General features: G+C 43.2%; 1 protein-coding gene across 1 annotated transcript in view; it reads right to left on the bottom strand.

The window, feature by feature from the left end:
- Positions 1 to 22,021, bottom strand: part of LOC311141882 (integrin alpha-2-like) — a gene marked incomplete at both ends in the record, with an annotated part of 50,424 nt that overhangs the window by 11,563 nt on the left and 16,840 nt on the right. Inside the window, 7 exons of the mRNA XM_084177378.1 lie at positions 3,258 to 3,368; positions 3,642 to 3,766; positions 5,903 to 6,066; positions 6,480 to 6,610; positions 17,299 to 17,502; positions 18,510 to 18,653; positions 20,667 to 20,812. Coding sequence (XP_084033504.1) covers positions 3,258 to 3,368; positions 3,642 to 3,766; positions 5,903 to 6,066; positions 6,480 to 6,610; positions 17,299 to 17,502; positions 18,510 to 18,653; positions 20,667 to 20,812 — 1,025 coding nt within the window. The remainder of the gene's footprint in view (positions 1 to 3,257; positions 3,369 to 3,641; positions 3,767 to 5,902; positions 6,067 to 6,479; positions 6,611 to 17,298; positions 17,503 to 18,509; positions 18,654 to 20,666; positions 20,813 to 22,021) is intronic.

The following is a 22,021-nucleotide window of genomic DNA, read 5'->3' as shown; positions in this document are numbered from 1 at the left end:
TTGAGACCGCGGTAATCAATACACGGGCGCAGACCTCCATCCTTTTTCTTCACAAAAAAGAAACTTGAGGAAGCGGGTGAAACGGAGGCCCGTATGTATCCCTGTCTAAGAGACTCAGAGATGTATGTCTCCATAGCCTTTCTCTCCTCTTGAGACAAGGGATACACATGGCTCCGCGGGAGAGCTGCTCCTGACTGGAGATCTATCGCACAATCCCCCCGTCTATGAGGCGGCAGCTGCGCCGCCCTAGTCTTACTGAACGCCAGTGCCAAATCCTCATACTCGGGGGGAATCTGCAGTGCTGGCATTAGATTCGGACTCTCCACCGAGGTCGCCCCTATGGAAACACCCAGACACCGCCCCTCACATTGAGCAGACCACCCTTTAAGAGCTTTCTCTCGCCACCTAATAATAGGGTCATGAGTCATCAACCAGGGAAGACCCAGCACTACCGGATACGCAGGAGAGTCAATTAGATAGAGCTGAATTCTCTCCTCATGACCCTCCTGCGCCATCATCTGAAGGGGTGCTGTGACCTCCCTAATCAACCCAGACCCTAACGGACGGCTATCTAGGGCATGGACGGGGAAAGGCTTATCCACTGGGAGGAGGGGAATCCCTAACTCTATACAGAACTGGCGATCTACAAAATTCCCAGCTGCGCCTGAATCTACCAGCGCCTTATGCTGGGAACGAGGTGCAACCTGTGGGAAACAAACAGGCAAGGTTAGGTGCACGACAGAAAGCTCTGGGTAAGCAGGGCGCCTACTCACCTGGGGGGACCCCCCAATGCGTGACCTGCCTTCTCCCTCACTGGAGAACCCGCCCCAACACCTAGCCGCGGTGTGCCCTCCACGACCACAGTTGGTGCAAGGGCCGGGTCCCCTCGGGCTCCTCCTCCTCCGTTCCCTAGCGCCAGCACCTCCGAGCTCCATAGGGCTCGGCTCGGAGGTGCTGGAGAGTGGAATGGGCGAACCCCCTCCTCCGGGACGCCCACGGGTGGCGAGCAGGGTATCCAGCCGGATGGCCATGTCGACCAGCTGATCGAAAGTCAACGACGTGTCCCTGCACGCCAACTCTCGCTGGACGTCCTCCCGGAGGCTGCAGCGGAAATGGTCGATATGGGCCCGCTCATTCCACCCTGCATCAGCCGCTAGGGTCCGAAACTCCAAGGCAAAGTCCTGGGCGCTCCTCATCCCCTGTCGGAGGTAGAATAGACGTTCCCCCGCCGCCTTCCCTTCTGGTGGATGGTCGAACACAGCACGGAAGCGGCGGGAGAACTCCGCATAGTTCGTGGTAGCGGCGTCCATTCTCCTCCACTCGGCGTTGGCCCACTCCAACGCCTTGCCGGTGAGACAGGAGATGAGGGCTGAGACGCTCTCGTGTCCCGAGGGCGCCGGGTGTACGGTGGCGAGGTAGAGCTCCACCTGCAGCAGGAACCCTTGACACCCGGCAGTGGAGCCGTCGTACGCCCTCGGGAGCGAGAGCCGAATCCCACTAGGTTCCGGAGATGAGACAGGAGGGCTGACCGATGGGGCTGGTTCGGTTCGTGGAGGTGTGGGAACCCCGCTGGTCTCCCATCGGTGCAGAGTATTCATCACCCCCTCCAGGGCATGACAGACCTGGTTGATGCGGTCCTCCTGACCACGAAGACGTTCAGCCATCTCGGCTGTCGGCGCGGTCGCTCCTGCTGATTCCATGGAGGTGATGCGTGATTCTGTCAGAGTGGTGTGTGTAGATGAGTGGAAGGAATCAAGCGCAGGAACCAGGATGACTTCAACCGTCTTTAGTAATGTTCAAAAACACGTGAACAATGAGTCGCCAACCCAACCGGGTGGCGCAAACAATTACGCACAAAAACACAGTGCGTTTAAACAAGAAAAGCGCACGCAGTGCGAGCTCTCGGGTAACAACAACGAGAGATACAATAAACTTCTCAGAGGCAGGCTGACAATAAACAATCACGCATAACACCTGACCCAAACACACGAAACTAAATAAGGGAACAATTAAGACACAAATAAGGGACAGGTGTTATGAACAGACAAAACCAAATGAACATGAAACATAGAACGGTGGCAGCTAGTACTCCGGAGACGACGACCGCCGAAGCCTGCCCGAACAAGGAAGAGGAGCAGCCTCGGCCGAAACCGTGACACGCTGTAACCGCTGGACCACACGGGCCACAATTAAAATGCGTTTCAGTTGCATTTCTTCTTTTGGGGACAACGGAATCGTATGGGTTTTAGAAAAGCAATATACAGTATATGCGATATTACCCACCACCCACAGTTTTAGAAACAAGTGCAGACCAGGGGAAACATGTTTACGCGTAAATGAAAGTGACAGATTGTACCCACAGAGTGAGACAAAGGAGGCTGAGAAAGAGGAGGGAGGCTAACTCACAGACAGTAGGGAGGCTAACTCACAGAGAGGAGGGAGGCTAACCTACAGAGAGGAGAGAGGCTAACTCACAGATAGGAGGGAGGCTAACCTACAGATAGGAGAGAGGCTAACCTACAGAGAGGAGAGAGGCTAACTCACAGAGAGGAGAGAGGCTAACTCACAGAGAGGAGATAGGCTAACCTACAGAGAGGAGAGAGGCTAACTCACAGAGAGGAGAGAGGCTAACCTACAGAGAGGAGAGAGGCTAACCTACAGAGAGGAGAGAGGCTAACCTACAGAGAGGAGGGAGGCTAACTCACAGAGAGGAGAGAGGCTAACTCACAGAGAGGAGAGAGGTTAACTCACAGAGAGGAGAGAGGCTAACCTACAGAGAGGAGAGAGGCTAACTCACAGAGAGGAGAGAGGCTAACTCACAGAGAGGAGAGAGGCTAACTCACAGAGAGGAGAGAGGCTAACTCACAGAGAGGAGAGAGGCTAACCTACAGAGAGGAGAGAGGCTAACCTACAGAGAGGAGAGAGGCTAACCTACAGAGAGGAGAGAGGCTAACCTACAGAGAGGAGAGAGGCTAACCTACAGAGAGGAGAGAGGCTAACCCACAGAGAGGAGAGAGGCTAACCTACAGAGAGGAGAGAGGCTAACCTACAGAGAGGAGAGAGGCTAACCTACAGAGAGGAGAGAGGCTAACCTACAGAGAGGAGAGAGGCTAACCTACAGAGAGGAGAGAGGCTAACCTACAGAGAGGAGAGAGGCTAACTCACAGAGAGGAGAGAGGCTAACCTACAGAGAGGAGGGAGGCTAACTCACAGAGAGGAGAGAGGGTAACTCACAGAGAGGAGAGAGGCTAACTCACAGAGAAGTCCCATGCAGTCTGAGAGAAAACATCAAGGACAGGGTTGGCGTCTGGGTTCTGAAGGCCAATGTCAACACGCAGACTGATGGAGTTCACAAAGTCTGCGCTATCCTGAAAAAAAACATTGAAGATGATGATTGAGATGACTGTATTTGTCTATTGTCACGTGATTGTGATTCATCACAATGCCCCCGAGATGTGATAGGCTAATAAATGTTAATGCAAGCTATACTCTGAATACTGTAAATGGATAGCCTACCCCAAAGGTTAATATACTTTTAAACAGCAAAACTATGGAATATTGGAGTTTTATGCACATGGTTATATTATCACCCCTTTAACCTTTGTCTTCACCTGAACGTAAACTTGGTAATTGTGGCAAACAGGGGTGGATGATGATATCTGAATGTTTCCAGAGAGGAGTCGTTCACGGTTCTGACTGAACAGGCCTCGTGAGTTGACCCGGGACGACTGCAGGTCAGCATCCAGAGTTAGGTTGTATTTGACAGCTGTAGGGAAACAGCCATCTTAGGGTGCTTAGTTTGGGAATATATAGAATATGGATCTTATTTTCAGACATTCTGGTAACTAACATAGTATAATATAGTGCCTTCAGAAAGTATTACACCCCTTGACTTTCTCCAGATTTTGTTACAGCCTCAATTTAAAATGGATTAAATTGAGATTTTTTTGTCACTGGCCGACACACAATACCCCATAAAGTCAAAGTGGAATTCTGTTTGTTGAAAAAAATTCGGATTAATTTAAAATGAAAAGCTGAAATGTCTTGAGTCAATAAGTATTCAACCCCTTTTTTTATGGCAAGCCTAAATAAGTTCAGGAGTAAAAATGTGCTTACCAGAAGTTATTAATTACACTTTGCATGTTGTATCAATACATTTACATTGCATCCTTCCTAACTCAGTTGCCGGAGAGGTTGGAAACTGCTCCGAGATTTCACCATGAGGCCAATGGTGACTTTAAAACAGTTACAGAGTTTAATGGCTGTGATTGGAGAATAATGAGGATAAAACTATTCCAAAACATGAATCCTGTTTGTAACAAGGCACTAAAGTAATACTGCACAAAATGTTGTTACTGAGTACCACTCTCCATACTTTCAAGCATGGTGGTGGATGCATCATGTTATGGGTATGCTTGTAATCGTTAAGTACTGGGGAGTTTTTCAGGATAAAAAAGAAATGGAATGGAGTTAAGCACAAGCAAAATCCTAGAGGAAAACCTGGTTCAGTCTGCTTTCCACCAGACACTGGGAGAGGAATTCACATTTCAGCAGGACAATAACCTAAAACACAAGGCCAAATATACACTGGAGTTGCTTACCAAGAAGACAGTGAATGTTTCTGAGTGGCCAAGTCACAGTTTTGACTTAAATCTACTTGTAGATCTATGGCAAGACCTGAAAATGGTTGTCTAGCAATGATAAACAACCAAATTGACAAAATTGTGTAAATAATGTTGCACAATCCAGGTGTGGAAAGCTCTTATAGACTTACCCAGAAAGACTCACAGCTGTAAACGCTGCCAAAGGTGCTTCTACAAAGTATTGACTCAGGGGTGTGAATACTTATGTAAATGAGATATTTCTGTATTTCATTTTCAATAAATTTGCAAACATTTCTTATAAGCATGTTTTCACTTTGTCATTATGTGGTATTGTGTGTAGATGGGTGAGAAAAACATAATTGAATCCATTTTGAATTCAGGCCGTAAGACAACATGTGGAATAAGTCAAGGCACATGAATACTTTCTGAAGGCGCTGTACTGTACTTATAAGCAAGCACAACTTAATATAAAGTGTTACCAAAAGCATCAAGAAATGAACATAGTTACTAGTGAAAACATCAGCGATAAATAAACTCAGCGATGGTGGCCCAAACACATAGAGTAGTAGAGTATATCAACCTTATATATATATCAACCTTATAGTAGAGCAGAGCAGAGTAGAGTAGAGTAAAGTACATTAGAGTACATTAGCGTAGAGTAGAGTAGAGTACATTAGAGTAGAGTACATTAGAGAAGAGTAAAGTACATTTTAGTAGAGTACATTAGAGTAGAGCACATTCGAGTAGAGTACATTAGAGTAGAGTAGAGTACATTAGAGTATAGTACATTAGAGTAGAGTAGAGTACATTAGAGTAGAGTAGAGTACATTAGAGTAGAGTAAAGTACATTATATTAGAGTACATTAGAGTAGAGCACATTCGAGTATAGTACATTAGAGTAGAGTAGAGTACATTAGAGTAGAGTAGAGTACATTAGAGTACATTAGAGTAGAGTAGAGTACAGAAGAGTAGAGTACAGAAGAGAAGAGTAGAGTACATTTGAGTAGAGTAAAGTACATTAGAGTACATTAGAGTAGAGTAGAGTAGAGTATAATATAGTAGAGTAGAGTAGAGTAGAGTAGAGTAGATTAGAGTAGAGTAGAGTAGAGAAGAGTAGAGTAGAGTAGAGTATAGTACATTAGAGTATATTAGAGTAGAGTAGAGTAGAGTACATTAGAGTAGAGTACAGAAGAGAAGAGTAGAGTACATTTGAGTATAGTACATTAGAGTAGAGTAGAGTAGAGTAGAGTAGAGAAGAGTAGAGTAGAGTGCATAAGAGTATAGGACATCAGTCTTACTTAGGGGTCCCACAGGGTTCATTGGTCTAAATGTTGCGCTGAAGCAGATGTCCGTCTTGAAACAGGAGAGCTTCTGTCCGTTTATCAAGCAAGGCTTACTCAGGATGTTGATTTTATCAGGGGAGAAAGAAGCCTTGGCCGTCACCGCAGCCAGTCCTCGAGACCTAAGGAAAAACACATCACTTAGCTTTAACGTGAATAGCAGAGGCAAGATTGGACAGCCCTGTCTCGTTCCTTGAAAGAGGAATCATTATTTGGAGCTTGTGTTGTTGGTAAGCACACAAGCCATCGAAGAACAGTTAATTGACTTAGAAAATCTTATTTCTAGCTTCTAATCTGAGATATCTTAAATGATGCCGAAATGCCCAATTTGAAATAGTCACCAAAAATCATTATCGTTGGAACTTGGCTCCAAAGCGTCAAGAGTCAAGAGTCAAGTCAAAATTCGCAAGATCTCATGACCCCTCCAGTAGCCTGGTCCCAGATCTGTTTGTGCTGTCTTATTTGGCGTGACAATGACCATAGGAGTTGGGCAAGACAGTACAAACAGATCTGAGAGCATGATGGTTGAACTCACCAGAGCTGGATCACCTTCCCATGAGCCCCAACGGAGACATCAGGTATGGTGTCGTCATTCATGTCCCCATAGCCGTCCAGAGACTGCCCAAAATACTGCATCATGAAGTCAAACTTCGACCCAAGGATTCTCTAGGATAGGAAACAAACAAACAAAAATCACCTAACTGCTTCCTGTTTTGGGGGTGGGGTGTTATGACATCGACGGGGTCTGTAGTGGAGTGGTTCCTCTGTGTCCACATCACTAAGGAATTATCATGGTCCGCTCACACCAACATGGTAGTGGTGAGGGCACGCCAACGCCTATCAGGAGGCTGAAACGATTCGGCATGGGAACTCAGATCCTCAAAACAGTTCCACAGCTGCACCTCTATACCAGGCTGTGTCAGAGGAAGGCCCTTCAAATTGTCAAATTCTCCAGCCACCCAAGCCATAGACTGTTCTCTCTGCTGCTGCTGAATGGCAAGCGGTACTGATGCACCAAGTTTGGAACCAGCTGGACCCTGAACAGCTTCTACCACAAAGCCATTAGACTGCTAAATAGTTAACCAATAGCTACCCGGACTCTCTGCATTGACCCTTTTCCCACTAACTCTTTTGATTCAGTGCATAAGCTGCTGCTACTGTCTATTATCTATCCTGTTGCTTAGTCACTTTACCCCTACCCATATTTACATATCTACCTTAATTATCTCGTACCGCTGCACATCGACTCCATACTGGTACCCTGTGTATATAGCCAAGTTATCATTCCTCATTGTGTATTTACTCCTAGTGTTTTGACTTTTCTATTATTTCTAGTCAGCGTTTCACTGTTAGTCTACACCTGTTGTTTACCAAGCACGTGACAATTACCTCTCTCTCTCTCTCTCTGTCTCTCTCTCTCTCTGTCTCTCTCTCTCTCTCTCTCTCTCTCTCTCTCTCTCTCTCTCTCTCTCTCTCTCTCTCTCTCTCTCTCTCTCTCTCTCTCTCTCTCTCTCTCTCTCTCTCTCTCTCTCTCTCTCTCTCTCTCTCTCTCTCTCTCTGTCTCTCTCTCAATTCAATTTCAATTCAATTTAAGGGCTTTATTGGCATGGGAAACGTGTGTTAACATTGCCAAAGCAAGTGAAGTAGATAGTAAACAAAAGTGTTTCAGATAGTTTTTAGACTTGATTTACTCTTTTTTTTGTTTCAGTTTGATAAAAACATTTTGTTGATATTTATTTAGTTTAAGTTTTAGTGTTAGGGACAGAGAGTAATCTGGATGCGAAAGAAACACACACTTGTTTAGGCTCTAGACCACCTTTACTCCACACACAGAGACGCGTACAAAGCTCTCCCTTGCCCTCCATTTGGCAAATCTGACCATAACTCTATCCTCCTGATTCCTGCTTATAAGCAAAAACTAAAGCAGGAAGCACCAGTGACTCGGTTAATAAAAAAGTGGTCAGATGACGCAGATGCTAAGCTACAGGACTGTTTTGCTAGCACAGACTGACACAACAACCAGAAGCCATGGATTACAGGCAACATCCACACTGAGCTAAAGGGTAGAGCTGCCGCTTTCAAGGAGCGGCACTCTAACCCGGACGCTTATAAGAAATCCCGCTATGCCCTCCGACGAACCATCAAACAGGCAAAGAGTCATTACAGGACTAAGATTGAATCGTACTACACCGGCTCTGATGCTCGTCGGATGTGGCAGGGCTTGAAAACTATTACAGACTACAAAGGGAAAAAAAGCCGCGAGCTGCCCAGTGACACAAGACTTCCAGACGAGCTAAACCACTTCTTTGCTCGCTTTGAGGCAAACAACACTGAAGCATGCATGAGAGCACCAGCTGTTCCGGATGACTATGTGATCACGCTCTCCGTAGCCAATGTGAGTAAGACTTTTAAGCAGGTTGTGGCAGTGCTAGCAACACTGGCTGCAGTAACCCATGGGGAGGGGGTCACACTTGGACAATCAGAGAGGGGGTTTATCATTGTGGCCCAGGTGGCACAAAATAATCAAAGGTCTGACCGCACGGAGATGCTTGGGAAAATGGTTACAACAGGGGATCAGAGTGTTTGTGTCTCAGGTGAAGAGGGTGGATCTGATCTCCATCACCTAGGACTTGACATAGATTAAGTAGATTAATCAAATCTCACATTGTTATCAATTTCTGCTCAATCTGCATGCTTTCTCAATCAGCTTTAACTGTATGTGCACTCGTAAATCAGGTTATTTCTCGAGTTGGGCTCTGGGATGTAACAGCCGTTGAGTGTCTGATTTTATGGTGGATTGTGGAGGAGGGGGGTTGAGTGTGTTGGAGTATGTGAGTATGTGCGTTTGTGCTTGTCTGGCATCTGTTGTTGGGGGGTGGGGATGTTGGAGGGGGGGGGGGGTATGGGATGGAACACAGGAATTATTTGCTAGGATAATAATTGCTTGTCAATGAATTAAATGTAATACAATGGCAATCCGGGTTATATGTTAGAATCCTACGCGTGAACTGCCGACATTATTACGCATATTAATTGATAATAATGGAAAATAGGATATGCATAATTTAAAAAAAATTGTTATATAGATATATCTATAGAGGTGAAAGTATTGGAAATGCTTTTGGCGGTTAATCTGCTTCTGTTTTGTGGGTGGCACTGTGTGCTGTTTTCGTTGGATGGGTCCTGGCCTCTCGGGGCCTTAGGGATCCGGAGGGACGTGGGTGGGATGCTGATCACTGGGATGACGGCTCAACTTGGGATGGGGAGGGGCTTTAGCGGGGGAATTAGTGGAGAACAATTGAAGGGTTACTCCATAGCAATGCAAATATCATGGTACAGCTATATGGACACGTAATAATTACGGTATTTTTTATTGGTAAATTTACAAACATATATAATGATAAATAGACTTGAAACTTGTATCTCATTATGGTGTATGGTGAAATAAGTATAGCCAGTTATACAGTGGGGAAAAAAGTATTTAGTCAGCCACCAATTGTGCAAGTTCTCCCACTTAAAAAGATGAGAGAGGCCTGTAATTTTCATCATAGGTACACGTCAACTATGACAGACAAAATGAGAAAAATAAATCCAGAAAATCACATTGTAGGGTTTTTTATGAATTTATTTGCAAATTATGGTGGAAAATAAGTATTTTGTCAATAACAAAAGTTTCTCAATACTTTGTTATATACCCTTTGTTGGCAATGACACAGGTCAAACGTTTTCTGTAAGTCTTCACATGGTTTTCACACACTGTTGCTGGTATTTTGGCCCATTCCTCCATGCAGATCTCCTCTAGAGCAGTGATGTTTTGGGGCTGTCGCTGGGCAACACAGACTTTCAACTCCCTCCAAAGATTTTCTATGGGGTTGAGATCTGGAGACTGGCTAGGCCACTCCAGGACCTTAAAATGCTTCTTACGAAGCCACTCCTTCGTTGCCCGGGCAGTGTGTTTGGGATCATTGTCATGCTGAAAGACCCAGCCACGTTTCATCTTCAATGCCCTTGCTGATGGAAGGAGGTTTTCACTCAAAATCTCACGATACATGGCCCCATTCATTCTTTCCTTTACACGGATCAGTCGTCCTGGTCCCTTTGCAGAAAAACAGCCCCAAAGCATGATGTTTCCACCTCCATGCTTCACAGTAGGTATGGTGTTCTTTGGATGCAACTCAGCATTATTTGTCCTCCAAACACGACGAGTTGAGTTTTTACCAAAAAGTTCTATTTTGGTTTCATCTGACCATATGACATTCTCCCAATCCTCTTCTGGATCATCCAAATGCACTCTAGCAAACTTCAGACGGGCCTGGACATGTACTGGCTTAAGCAGGGGGACACGTCTGGCACTGCAGGATTTGAGTCCCTGGCGGCGTAGTGTGTTACTGATGGTAGGCTTTGTTACTTTGGTCCCAGCTCTCTGCAGGTCATTCACTAGGTCCCCCCGTGTGGGTCTGGGATTTTTGCTCACCGTTCTTGTGATCATTTTGACCCCACAGGGTGAGATCTTGCGTGGAGCCCCAGATCGAGGGAGATTATCAGTGGTCTTGTATGTCTTCCATTTCCTAATAATTGCTCCCACAGTTGATTTCTTCAAACCAAGCTGCTTACCTATTGCAGATTCAGTCTTCCCAGCCTGGTGCAGGTCTACAATTTTGTTTCTGGTGTCCTTTGACAGCTCTTTGGTCTTGGCCATAATGGAGTTTGGAGTGTGACTGTTTGAGGTTGTGGACAGGTGTCTTTTATACTGATAACAAGTTCAAACAGGTTCCATTAATACAGGTAACTAGTGGAAGACAGAGGAGCCTCTTAAAGAAGAAGTTACAGGTCTGTGAGAGCCAGAAATCTTGCTTGTTTGTAGGTGACCAAATACTTATTTTCCACCATAATTTGCTAAATAAATTCATTAAAAATCCTACAATGTGATTTTCTGTTAATTTTTTTCTTAATTTGTCTGTCATAGTTGACGTGTACCTATGATAAAAATTACAGGCCTCTCTCATCTTTTCAAGTGGGAGAACATGCACAATTGGTGGCTGACTAAATACTTTTTTTCCCCACTGTAATTGTAATGGCTTAGCTGATAATAACAATCAGATAATGCAAATTGTCCAAATCGATACGCAAGGTAGATGGATTATTTTAAATATGTTATTGGTCCATAAACAGATATGGCTCATTAACCTTTATGGACCAAATCATGATTATCCACAATTATTTGACAATATATATATATAATAAATTATCAACCCTGCAAGCAATTAAGACAATTCAAGACAATATTATTATGGTGGGGGATTATAATACTGTTTTAAATAGCTCAATGGACCGTAAAGGAAATCACACCACAAACAATCACCCACATGCTCTTAAGGAAATTGTGAATGTCATGGATACATTAGAACTAGTAGATATATGGAGGCTTAAATATACTGATCTAGTGAGATATTCATGGCGGAGACTGAATCAAGCTAGTCGTCTTGACTTCTTTCTTATCTCATTCTCGTTGGCACCAAAAGTAAAAAAAAAAGTGTTGATAGGGGACAGAATGCGGTCGGACCATCATATAATAGGCATATATTTTACTCTTACTGAATTTCCACATGGGCGAGGATATTGGAAATGTAATCAAAGCCTATTGGATGATAATTTATTTATAATTAGAACAAAGGAATTTATAACTGACTTTTTCCAACCTAACATAGGTACAGCGAATCCCCATATTGTATGGGACACTTTTAAATGTGCCTTTAGAGGCCATGCAATTCAGTATTCATCTCGAAAACAAAAGCAATTTAGGTCAAAAGAGTTTATACTAAGAAAGGAAATAGAAAGTCTAACAGAACAGATAGATAGCAATAAAAACTGTAACATAGAGGTTCAGAATAAATTAGAGGAAAAACAAAAAGAAATGGAGAAACTTATTCAAGAAAGATCAAGTGTAATATATTATTAAAATAAAGCAAACTGGATGGAATATGGGGAAAAATGCACAAAATTCTTTTTTAATCTTCAACATAGGAATGCTACCAAAAATAACTTAATGAAACTGGTTACAATTGACGGTGTCACCCATAATTCACCAAATGATATTTTGAAAGAAGAAACAAAGTACTTTAAGCATATGTTTTCTTTTCAGTCGCCTCCAACTGAAGCTAATTGTAGAGATTTTTTTTCTATTGATAATGTCAAATTAACAGCCACACAGAAAGACTCATGTGAAGGTGAAATTGCAGAGGAGGAACTTCTGGATGCAATTAAAGACTTTAAGTCTGGGAAAACTCCAGGGTTGGATGGCATACCAGTCGAGGTATACCAAACCTTTTTTGATATACTAAGAGGACCGTTATTAGCATGTTTTAACCACTCCTATGTAAATGGTAGATTATCTGACACTCAGGAAGAAGGTCTGATCTCATTATTACTGAAACAGGATGCAAGTGGAAAATATAAAGATCCAGTCCATTTACAAAATTGGAGGCCCCTTACACTTCAGTGTTGTGATGCAAAAATCCCAGCAAAATGTATAGCGCATAGAATTAAAAAGGTATTGTCGGATATTATTCATTCTAAGGTTTTTTACATGGAAGATGCATTGGAGATAATATAAGGCAAGTATTGGAAACAATAAAACACTATGGAAAATATGGGAAACCAGGCCTGCTATTCATAGCAGACTTCGAAAAGGCATTTGATAAAGTTCGACTGGGGTTTATATATAAATGCCTGGAGCATTTCAATTTTGGAGAATCTCTTATAAAATGGGTCAAAATCATGTATAGTAACCCTAGGTGTAAAATAGTAAATAATGGCTATTTCTCAGAAAGTTTTAAACTGTCAAGAGGAGTGAAACAAGGTTGTCCACTATCGGCATATCTATTTATTGTGGCCATCGAGATGTTAGCTATTAAAATCAGATCCAATAATAATATCAGAGGATTAGAAATCCAGGGCTTAAAAACAAAGGTGTCATTGTACGCTGATGATTCATGTTTTCTTTTAAATCCACAACTAGAATCCCTCCACAGCCTCATAGATGATCTAGATACATTTTCTAACCTCTCTGGATTACAACCAAATTATGACAAATGTACTATATTACGTATTGGATCACTAAAAAATACAATTTTTACATTACCATGTAGTTTACCAATAAAATGGTCTGATGGTGATGTGGATATACTCGGAATACATATCCCAAAGGAAATAAATGATCTCACTTCAATAAATGTTAATAGAAAGTTAGCAAAAATAGATAAGATCTTACTACCATGGAAAGGAAAATACCTCTCAATTTATGGAAAAATCACCCTGATTAACTCTTTAGTATTATCCCAGTTTACCTATTTGCTTATGGTCTTGCCTACGCCTAGCGAACATTTTTTTAAATTATATGAGAAAAAAATATTCAATTTTATTTGGAACGGCGAGCCAGACAAAATTAAAAGGGCATATTTATATAATGAATATGAATTCGGAGGACAGAAATTATTAAATATTAAAGCATTAGACCTATCACTAAAAGCTTCAGTCATACAAAAGTTATACTTAAATCCGAACTGGTTCTCAAGCAAATTAGTAAGATTGTCTCACCCAATGTTTAAGAAAGGCCTTTGTCCCTTTATTCAGATTACAACAACTAATTTGCAGTTATTTGAAAAGGAAATAATCTCCCAAATATCACTATTTCTAAAACAAGCCATAGAAAGTTGGTTGCAATTTCAATTTAATCCTCCAGAAACGACAGAACAAATAATGCAACAAATATTGTGGTTAAATTCAAATATACTAATTGACAAAAAAACTTTCTTTTTTGACAGAATGTTTAAAAAAGGTATAATCTTCGTAAATGATATCATCGGTAGGACTGGTGGAGTTATGTCGCACATGCAGCTAACAAAAACATATGGAAATGTCTGCTCTACCCAAAATTACAACCAAATAATTGCAGCCTTACCGCAAAAATGGAAGAGGAAAGTGGAAGGGGGAGAAAGTAAGGAACTTGTCTGTCGGCCTTCCATTAAAGAACATAATTGTGATAAATAAAAAAGTATATCAGTTTCACTTAAGGACCAAAGGATTGACAGCCGTCCCATATAGATTGCAAAATAGTTGGGAAGAGATCTTTGACGTACCGATCCCATGGCATAGTGTTTTTGAACTGACACGCAAAACAACACCGGGTTCAAAAATTAGAATCTTTCTATTTAAATTATTATATAAAATTCTTGCTACCAATAGAATGTTATTTATATGGGGATACAATCTTCCCAGCCCTGCAGATTTTGCTGTGAAGAGACAGAATCATTAGATCACTTGTTTTGGTTCTGTCCATTTGTAGCTTGTTTTTGGACACAGGTCCAGGAATGGCTAAAGGATTGCAATATTTACCTGGAGCTAACCTTGCAGATAGCATTACTGGGTGATCTGAAAAGTCATAGTCAATCGATCAATAATATAATAATACTTTTAGCAAAAATGTTTATTTTTAATTCACAATCTGTAGAAGCAATGAGAATAGAAAGGTTCAGAACTTTTGTAAAACATCACAGTACGGTTGAAATATATATGGCAAATAGAAATCCTATATGGATGGTGTTAAGAGATGGATGGGAGGTATTGAATAGAGTTGAAGGATGGGACTAATAACAACTAACAAGAAATAATAACAAAGATAGCTAATAATGTAAGCATACTGTGTCCATAATAAGTATATAGGTTGTAGGTTGGGAGCTTTTGTGAAAGAGCACAGTTAGAAAGATATGGCATATAGAAGCAAACCGGATGGACATCATGAAAATGATCAGAGAGGTTGAGAGTAGAAGAAGTTCAGGAGCAAAAAAAAAAAAAATAATAAAAAATATAAAAAAAAAAAAATATATATATATATATATATATATATAATAGAATTATTGTAAAATTAAGTGTGTCCATAAGGTGTAGATAGTAAGTATAGACCGGAAGTAGAGGCCTGGGCATTGTTGTTCACTAATTTACTCCATGTAGGGAAAGGATGGCGGGGTTGAAAAGTAATAAAGGGGAGTATATATATAAAAAACATGGGAGATTGGAAGTGATGCAGACAATTACATTGATAGAAGATACAATCTATCTGCAATATTAAGCTGATCCACCCCCCCCCCCCCCCCCCAAAAAAAAAAAAAGACTTAAGCAGGTCAACATTCACAAGGCTGCAGGGCCAGATGGATTACCAGGACGTGTACTCCGAGCATGAGCTGACCAACTGGCAAGTGTCTTCACTGACATTTTCAACATGTCCCTGACTGAGTCTGTAATACCAACATGTTTCAAGCAGACCACCATAGTCCCCGTGCCCAAGGACACTAAGATAACCTGCCTAAATGACTATCGACCCGTAGCACTGACATCTGTAGCCATGAAGTGCTTTGAAAGGCTGGTCATGGCTCACATCAACACCATTATCCCATAAACCCTAGACCCACTCCAATTTGCATACCGCCCCAACAGATCTACAGATGATGCAATCTCTATTGCACTCCACACTGCCCTTTCCCACCTTGACAAGAGGAACACCTACGTGAGAATGCTATTCATTGACTACAGCTCAGCATTCAACATCATAGTGCCCTCAAAGCTCATCACTAAGCTAAGGATCCTGGGACTAAACACCTCCCTCTGCAACTGGATCCTGGACTTCCTGACGGGCCGCCCCCAGGTGGTAAGGGTAGGTTACAACACATCTACCACACTGATCCTCAACACGGGGGTCCCTCAGGGGTGCGTGCTCAGTCCCCTCCTGTACTCCATGTTCACCCATGACTGCATGGCCAGGCACGATTCCGACATCATCATTAAGTTTGCCGACGACACAACAGTGGTAGGCCTGATCACAGACAACGATGAGACAGCCTATAGGGAGGAGGTGAGAGACCTGACCGTGTGGTGCCAGGACAACAACCTCTCCCTCAACGTGACCAAGACAAAGGAGATGATTGTGGACTACAGGAAAAAAAAGAGGACTGAGCACGCCCCCATTCTCACCGACGGGGCTGTAGTGGAACAGGTTGAGAGCTTCAAGTTCCTTGGTGTCCACATCACCAATGAACTATCAAGGTCCAAACACACCAAGACAGTCGTGAAGAGGGCACGACAAAGCCTATTCCCCCTCAGGAGACTGAAAAGATTTGGCATGGGTCCTCAGATCCTCAAAAGGTTCTACAGCTGCACCATCGAGAGCATAGTGGTCCTCTGTAGCTCAGCTGGTAGAGCACGGCGCTTGGAACGCCAAGGTAGTGGGTTTGATCCCCGGGACCACCCATACCCCCCAAAAAATAAAAAAATAAAATAAAATGTATGCACGCATGACTGTAAGTCGCTTTGGATAAAAGCGTCTGCTAAATGGCATATTATTATTATTATATTATTATCCTGACTGGTTGCATCACCGCCTGGTATGGCAACTGCTCGGCCTCCGACCGCAAGGCACTACAGAGGGTAGTGCCTACGGCCCAGTACATCACTGGGGCCAAGCTTCCTGCCATCCAGGACCTCTATACCAGGCGGTGTCAGAGGAAGGCCCTCAAAATTGTCAAAGACTCCAGCCACCCTAGTCATAGACTGTTCTCTCTGCTACCGCACGGCAAGCGGTACCGGAGTGCCAAGTCTAGGTCCAAAATACTTCTCAACAGCTTCTACCCCCAAGCCATAAGACTCCTGAACAGCTAATCATGGCTACCCGAACTATTTGCACTGCCCACCCCATCTTTTTACGCTGCTGCTACTCTGTTAATTATTTATGCATAGTCACTTTAACTCTACCCACATGTACATATTACCTCAACTACCTCAACTAGCCGGTGCCCCCGCACATTGACTCTGCACCGGTATCCCCCTGTATATATAGCCTCCCTACTGTTATTTCACATTGACTCTGCACCGGTAACCCCTGTATATATAGCCTCCCCCTTTATGTCAATGTTAAGAAATGCACTCCATCACCCCTTCATTCCCCTTCCCACATTTTAGGATGTTATCATTATATGATGATCTATGAGAGTGGATTAACTGTTTTGTTTTGGAAAGTGCCATATTTATTGAATTGGTTCACTATAAAGCAGGAACAAATCTAATTCTAATATTTGTGGGGCTAAAAAGGAAACATTTTAATCCTTCAATATCAAAACCAAGAGTGAACATCAGAATTACTTTATTTATTTTCCTAACTTTCCCAACTGTCCCAGCTCTTTCAGATCTCCAAGTAGGAGGATTCCCTCCCTGCTTGTTCACCTCTGATTCCAGGAATCATCCATCTGAGATTCTTTAAAAAAACAAGGAATTTGGGGAAAGTTCCCAGAATCCTCCACCCCTACCTGTGAGTGTTGTTTGTGGAGCGTCTTCTTATCTCCGTTGTAGACATAGACCACGCCCCTCCCTGAGTCCTCCAGCGGCGCCCCGACCACCACATCACAGAAGCCATCCTGGTCCAGGTCGGGCACAGCAGAGATGGCCGTCCCAAAACGGGCATTCTCCCCTGGGCTCAGACCAACCAAGAAGCCCTGCTCACTCAGTATACCCTGAGAACATACAGAGAGAGGTAGATACCCTGAGAACATACAGAGAGAGAGGTAGATACCCTGAGAACATAAATAGAGAGAGGTAGATACCCTGAGAACATACAGAGAGAGAGAGGTAGATACCCTGAGAACATACAGAGAGAGAGGTAGATACCCTGAGAACATACAGAGAGAGAGAGGTAGATACCCTGAGAACATACAGAGAGAGAGAGAGGTAGATACCCTGAGAACATACAGAGAGAGAGGTAGATACCCTGAGAACATACAGAGAGAGAGAGGTAGATACCCTGAGAACATACAGAGAGAGAGGTAGATACCCTGAGAACATACAGAGAGAGAGAGGTAGATACCCTGAGAACATACAGAGAGAGAGGTAGATACCCTGAGAACATACAGAGAGAGAGAGGTAGATACCCTGAGAACATACAGAGAGAGAGAGAGGTAGATACACTGAGAACATACAGAGAGAGAGAGGTAGATACCCTGAGAACATACAGAGAGAGAGAGGTAGATACCCTGAGAACATACAGAGAGAGAGAGGTAGATACCCTGAGAACATACAGAGAGAGAGAGGTAGATACCCTGAGAACATACAGAGAGAAAGAGTTAAATACCCTGAGAACATACAGAGAGAGAAGGACAGTCTCTTCAGACTTCAGGGCGGCAGGTAGCCTAGCGGTTTAGAGCGTTGTGCCAGTAACCGAAAGGTTTATATCCCAGAGCCGACTAGGTGAACAATCTGTCGATGTGCCCTTGAGCAAGGCACTTAACGCTAATTGCTCCTGTAAGTCGATCTGGAGAAGAGTGCCTGCTAAATGACTAAAATGTAAATGTAAGTTACTTTGAGAACACACAGATACCGTTTTCACACTATTGAGCTAAATGGAGCTGAGCTGTACTGCGCTGGCCTGGTTATGCATTCGCTATAGTGGCTGGAACCGTGCTGGAAAGGAAATATCATAGTATGGTTGGTGTGAGGTGGATTTCAGCAACTTGCGTCACGTTACCTTGGTAACGGAGAAAAGGTAGACCCTCCCCTGCTCCTGCTTCAGGTCGTTCATGAACATGGGAGCTCCGACCAGCAAGATGTCTGACGTACCGTCGTTGTCCACGTCCAGGGGACACAGCACACTGCCGAAGTACGAGCCGATCTAGAGGGACAGAGAGCACCAACACCCAACAGATGAAGCTCGACGTGTACAGTGGCAAAAGACAAGGTTCATTTGTTTTATGACGAGAAATAGACATGTCACATAATGCATAGCACAGCAGCACCTGTCTAGGTCAGCATCCAGCACCTTTGTGGTTACACAGTATGTCCCTTACATCTGTGGTCCTCTGTAGCTCAGCTGGTAGAGCACGGCACTTGTAACGCCAGGGGTAGTGGGTTCGATCCCCGGGACCACCCATATGTAAAAATGTATGTGCGCACGTGACTGTAAGTCGCTTTGGATAAAAGCGTCTGCTAAATGGCTTATTATTATTCACGTACTTGACTATGATTACAGGGTTTAAAAAGTGTGGCACCTACACACTGAAGAACGCTGCGAAGGTGAAACATCTGTGTACGCTATCCCTGACGCAGTAAACAATCAATAAAAAGGAAGTGAGTTGACCCATCACACCTTTTTGCTTGTTGATGTGAGCCAGAAACATTTATTCTAGTACCGAAATTAACTACAACGTGTAAATAGAATAATTTTGCTCATTAAGTCAGTCTTGTTCAAAACGGAGATTTGCGAGAAGATAGTACAAATAGTTAAAGCATTTAATGAGACAACTAAAAGATGTACAATATGAAAACACTGTTCCATTTACATTGTGAAACACTGTCAAAATAAAGGAAACACCAACATAAAAGTGTCTTAATAGGGCGTTGGTTGGGTGACCACTGGCCAGAACAGCTTCAATGCACCTTGGCATAGATTCTACAAGTGTCTGGAACTCTATTGGAGGGATGTGACACCATTCTTCCACAAGAAATTCCATCATTAGGTGTTTCGTTGATGGTGGTGGAAAACACTGCCTCTGGCGCCGCTCCAGAATCTCCCATAAGTGTTCAATTGGGTTGAGCTCTGGTGACTGAGACGGCCCAGGGCATATGGTTTACATAGTTTTGATGCTCATCAAACCATTCAGTGACCACTCGTGCCCTGTGGATGGGGGCATTGTCATCCTATGGGGGCATAGCCCATGGTGGCCAAAATAATGGCTTGCATTTTTATACATGACCCTAAGCATGATGGGATGTTAATTGCTTAATTAACTCAGGAACAATACCTGTGTGAAAGCACCTGCTTTCAATATACTTTGTATCCCTCATTTACTCAAGTGTTTCCATTATTTTGTCAGTTTACCTGTGTATTGACAATCCCAAACTAGCCCCAGAGATAGGCTATCTAATGTCAAACCAACTTTGCCACGGTCGCACACCAGCTGGCCAAAGCTAATTGGTGAAAGACTTAAAGACACAAGACCTGGTTAGACTGTGTCAAGTTATCTAGAAGGGTGAGTGACTTTACATTTACATTTACGTCATTTAGCAGACGCTCTTATCCAGAGCGACTTACAAATTGGTGCATTCACCTTATAGCCAGTGGGACAACCACTTTACAATATGTTTTTTTTTTCTTTTTTTTTTTTTTTTCTTTGGGGTGGGGTAAAGGGGATTACTTTATACTATCCCAGGTATTCCTTAAAGAGGTGGGGTTTCAAGTGTCTCCGGAAGGTGGTGAGTGACTCCGCTGTCCTGGCGTCGTGAGGGAGCTTGTTCCACCATTGGGGTGCCAGAGCAGCGAACAGTTTTGACTGGGCTGAGCGGGAACTGTGCTTCCGCAGAGTTAGGGGGGCCAGCAGGCCAGAGGTAGATGAACGCAATGCCCTCGTTTGGGTGTAGGGACTGATCAGAGCCTGAAGGTACGGAGGTGCCGTTCCCCTCACAGCTCCGTAGGCAAGCACCACCACTTTAACTGCTGTTTGGCTTCAGCGATGGCCGCTGTATTTCTTAATGACTGAAAAACTAGGCTAAATCAGGAGGTTTAGCCCCCCTTTAAGTAGGCAAGTAATCTCAATTGGTTATTGTTAGGGTTGGGAGAGCTTCCCACAGCACAAATCTGAATAAGGAAAACTCAACTGAATAGATTTCATTTTCATGACAGTAGTACCTGTTTCCCACGTTCAGAGTCCATGACAGTGACTTGTTTTGAGGGTGTGACAGTGTAGACGATGACCTGGCCAGAGTGGTTTGAGCGAGGAGCCCCGGCAACAAAATATTCTGCCTGTCCATCACTCAGGGTGGTCACAGAGTAACCTGGGAAGACCATAAAAAACACAATGTACAGACACAAGGAAACACAATATAAAACATTAAACACAAGCACGGTCACACCTCTGATCTATAAAACATTCAACACAAGCACAGTCACACCTCCCATCTATAAAACATTAAACACAAGCACGGTCACGGCCACACCTCTGATCTATAAAACATTAAACACAAGCACAGTCACACCTCCCATCTATAAAACATTAAACACAAGCACGGTCACGGCCACACCTCCGATCTATAAAACATTAAACACAAGCACGGTCACACCTCCAATCTAAAACATTAAACACAAGCACGGTCACACCTCTGATCTATAAAACATTAAATACAAGCACAGTCACACCTCTGATCTATAAAACATTAAACACAAGCACGGTCACACCTCTGATCTATAAAACATTAAACACAAGCACGGTCACACCTCCCATCTATAAAACATTAAACACAAGCACGGTCACACCTCTGATCTATAAAACATTAAACACAAGCACGGTCACACCTCTGATCTATAAAACATTAAACACAAGCACGGTCACACCTCTGATCTATAAAACATTAAACACAAGCACGGTCACACCTCTGATCTATAAAACATTAAACACAAGCACGGTCACACCTCTGATCTATAAAACATTAAATACAAGCACAGTCACACCTCCCATCAATAAAACATTAAACACAAGCACGGTCACACCTCCCATCTATAAAACATTAAACACTAGCACGGTCACACCTCTGATCTATAAAACATTAAACACAGTCACGGTCACACCTCCCATCTTTAAAACATTAAACACAAGCACGGTCACACCTCCCATCTATAAAACATTAAACACAAGCACGGTCACACCTCTGATCTATAAAACATTAAATACAAGCACGGTCACACCTCTGATCTATAAAACATTAAACCCAGTCACGGTCACACCTCCCATCTATAAAACATTAAACACAGTCACGGTCACACCTCCCATCTATAAAACATTAAACACAAGCACGGTCACACCTCTGATCTATAAAACATTAAACACAAGCACGGTCACACCTCTGATCTATAAAACATTAAATACAAGCACGGTCACACCTCCCATCTATAAAACATTAAACACAAGCACGGTCACGGTCACACCTCCGATCTATAAAACATTCAACACAAGCACGGTCACACCTCCCATCTATAAAACATTAAAC

This window comes from Coregonus lavaretus (genome assembly GCF_964263955.1).
Source record: "Coregonus lavaretus genome assembly, chromosome: 14".
In the NCBI taxonomy this organism is placed as follows: Eukaryota; Metazoa; Chordata; class Actinopteri; order Salmoniformes; family Salmonidae; genus Coregonus; species Coregonus lavaretus.
The sequence above is the reverse complement of the archived record's forward strand: the minus strand, read 5'-3'. Positions and strand labels throughout refer to the sequence as shown.